The sequence below is a fragment of the Passer domesticus genome, chromosome 13, assembly GCF_036417665.1.
Source record: "Passer domesticus isolate bPasDom1 chromosome 13, bPasDom1.hap1, whole genome shotgun sequence".
Taxonomy (NCBI): Eukaryota; Metazoa; Chordata; class Aves; order Passeriformes; family Passeridae; genus Passer; species Passer domesticus.
Genome location: NC_087486.1, coordinates 20,095,327 through 20,098,655, shown reverse-complemented (window position 1 = coordinate 20,098,655; position 3,329 = coordinate 20,095,327). Strand labels below are relative to the sequence as shown.

The window sequence follows — 3,329 nt, the reverse complement described above, 5'->3', positions numbered from 1 at the left end:
ATCCTTGATCAACAGAGACAGGGAGTCCACATATTATCTCCCATTGAGACACTGTCCAAGGCCCTTGATGTGCTCAACTTTTTCAACACCTCATTTATGGAGCCAACTCCCCCAGTCACCAGGCCTTTTGCATTTCATGTGACTGCAGCCCAGTTAAAAGAAAAGCCGCCTGTGTTGATCAAAGACCCTGAATCCAAAGAAATTATGGGCCCTTTATCATTCATTACTTGGGGGAGAGGATACGCTTGTGTCTCTACAGCAGCAGGCCCAACATGGATCCCAGCAAAAAACATCAAACCCTTCTGCCAATGGCCAGGCAAACACCAGAGCCACCATCAGAAGAACAGAATGAAAGCCTAAGAGAGACAGCAGCAGCCTGGAAAAGAAGAAGAAGAAGGACAGAAGAAGATCTCCTAAGCAGCGTGGACCACACAGACCAACACCAAGAGAGCTCAGACACCACTAAGCGGGATATATCACTTAACATTTGGAAAAACTATATTGTAGCATTTATATTTGATTCTTCTAAGAAGCTGAGTTCAAACCATTGCCTTACAGAAGAGGAAGTTTAGTGGGACAAGAATTTAAGTTTCACATTGCAATCTCTCTATCTCTTTACTTTCAGGCCACCCAAGCCTCCACCCACTACTAAATTAGCTAAAGTCAAAGCATGCTGTCCTTTGTTGCCGCTGCAGCAGGCAGCCGCAAGCAGCAAAGCTCCTCACTATGCCACGTGCCTTCAGCTGGCTGCTTCCACAGCCAAGCCACAATTTCTTGCCCATGGCCACGCTTGTCAACCTCTTCTCACATAGGGACTCAGTATACCAGAGCGTCCAGCTGCTCAAAGACCAAATCAACAAGATCCAGACAAAAGGCAACAACGACTGGCTCACTGGACTTTTGAAAGACTGGGGCATGAAAGGCTGGCTTTCACCTTTACTTAAGACTGTTTTGTGGACTTTGTTTCTCGTATTCATTGTGTTGCTTATTCTATCCAGTTTTGCTCAACGCTTGCAAAAGTCCATGGCAGAAGCCTTCATTCTTGAAAACAAAAAGGGGGCACTTGTGGAGGCCCAGGGGCCTCTCATTGCAACTGTAATACCTTAGGGCAAAGGGGACCAAGGTGAAACAGAGAAACCCCTCTGAATGCAGGGCTCTCACCCATGGCCACTTGCAGCCTCTTGCAATCTGCAGCTTTTCTTGCTATCACCCACTTCAACTGCCATTTTTTCCTTATATCGACTCTCCAGAGAATGTTCTTCCCTCTCTTCTCCCCTGCTGGTCCTGGCTTTGCCCCTTCTCCCCCCCCCATATGAAACCCTCAGTCCCCAGCCTCATTTTCTCTCTGGCCCTGGACCCTCTTCATGGCCATGCACAGTGTTTGGAGTTGCACACAAAGACCCGTCTCTGGCCTCCTTCATCAGCACTTGAAGCAAGTGTGCTCCGGGCTCTGGCAGTGCAGCTCGCTCACACGGGCTCACTGTGGACACGCCGCAATCACACAGTCATTGAGTGCACCAGAGAACCTGGCCTCTAATAAAAGGCATGAATCCCACAGCCCACCCAAACCAATGCCTTGCATGTCTCTACTTTTTCCTTCTTCTCTCATCTCTCATGTCACTTTCCCCATTTCCTCTCTCTGGCAGCTTGGCTTCTCTCTCTCCTGGCTGCAGCTTCAGCCACATGTGTGACCCTGCAGGAACAGGCTGACCCACAGGGAAGTGGGAGAGGACTCGTTGTCAGCAACTGAAGTGACAGAACAAGGGGGAATGGGATGAAACTGCAAGAGCTGGAATCCATTTGATGATGGGAAGAAGTTCTTTCCTGTCAGGGTGCTTGTCCCTGACACTGGGACCAGTGCAGAGAGGCTGTGCATACCCCATGGCCACCAACATCCAAGGCCAGCTTGGACAGGGGCCGAGACAACCTGCTGTGCTGGCAGCTTGCTCAGCTAGGAACCAGATGATCTTTAGGGTCCCTTCCAAGCCAAACCATTCAAGGATTTCATCATTCCACCATGCCCATCTCCCAGTGTGGAGCGGCCCTGAAACTTCTGTGACATCACAGCTCCCACAGTGTTCCAGGTGGAACGTCCAGCACCTGGAAACCAGCAGAGCAGACACTCTGCCTGCTGCCAGTGGTCAGTTGGCGCTCGCTCTGATCTCTGCCCGTCAGTACTGAGCTGTTGCTGCCGCCTGGGCTTTTCGTGCTGCCTGCTCTGGAGCGCCAATCCCAGCAGGATGAGCACTGCTGCTCCAGTGGAGGTACAGTGCCATTCCAGGGAGGGGGCAGCCTGCTTGAGCAGGCTGCAGCCACGTGGCAATGGATGGTGTGGGACAGGAACCCCACTGTCAGATTGTGATGTCTCTTGCAGACTGCCAGAGACACGGTGGAGTGGATGCAAGTGGACATGGTGCTAGGTGAGGAAGAAAGGATGGAGGTGGATGTGGAAGAGCAAGTTGAGGAGATGGAAGTGGACATGGAGGATAACATCGAGGAGATGGAAGTTGATGAGGAGGATGACATCGAGGCGATGGAAGTGGATGAGAAGGATGAGGAGGAGCCCATGGTCCTTGGATGAAGATGGAGCTTCACAAGTAAGACAGGCAGATGCTCCCCATGCCCTGCCCACAGACACAGGTGGCTGCCCTGACGCCAGCCTGAGGCTGGGCTCGATGGCCCCGCTCAGGGACACGCTGCCTGCAGGGGGCCGGGATTGTGCTGCCACAAGCACCAGCCCTGGCCTGCCCTGCACTTGTCTGGGGCCACAGCAGTCCTGCCAGCCCTGCCCAGCTCCTGGGGCCCATCTTCCAGTCTAGCTGGCAGCAGACTCCAACTTTGCTTCTTCCTTTCTTCCAGGACTGATGGAGATGATGGCTGTAGATATTACGCCTCTATATATATGTTTGAAAACTTAGAAGATTTCTGTAAATATGTTCACCTTAGTACTTCACTGTAAATATGTTTTGAAGATTGTTAGTCCCTAGGATCCCATGTAAATCAATCCTGTAGATTGGTATTGGTTTTGTTGTTGTTGTTATAAGGATTGTTGTAATGAAAAGTGTTCTGTAAATCCCAGAGTTTGGCAATCTTTGGCAAATAAATACTGCTTCTTTTTAAAACCTCACTTCTCTTTGCCATTCCTATGGGCACAGGCATCATTTCCAGACTTGGGATTACCACTTGTTCCGGGATCCCGGGGCTGGAGCTCCCTGGGGCTGCTGCCATGGCCACCCCGCGGCTGGGGGTCCCTGTGCACAGGGGGTCCCACTGACACCACTGCTGCCGCTGGGCACTGCTGCTGCTCCTGGGCTGGGGCACAGCGGCGT

General features: G+C 51.7%; 1 protein-coding gene across 2 annotated transcripts; it reads left to right on the top strand.

Annotated features, from left to right (window-relative positions):
• The first annotated feature begins 2,139 nt into the window (after positions 1-2,139).
• LOC135280303 (ring-infected erythrocyte surface antigen-like) lies at positions 2,140-3,104 on the top strand. 2 transcript variants are annotated; one of them, XM_064388112.1, is made up of 3 exons: positions 2,140-2,264; positions 2,375-2,597; positions 2,860-3,104. In XM_064388112.1, exons 1-2 carry the CDS (start codon positions 2,241-2,243, stop codon positions 2,579-2,581), a joined length of 231 nt encoding a protein of 76 aa, XP_064244182.1. In that variant the 5' UTR covers positions 2,140-2,240; the 3' UTR covers positions 2,582-2,597; positions 2,860-3,104. The 2 variants fall into 2 exon arrangements, with proteins under 2 accessions (XP_064244182.1, XP_064244181.1); XM_064388111.1 differs by lacking the exon at positions 2,860-3,104 and having other exon boundaries at positions 2,375-2,635.
• The last annotated feature ends 225 nt before the right edge of the window (positions 3,105-3,329 follow it).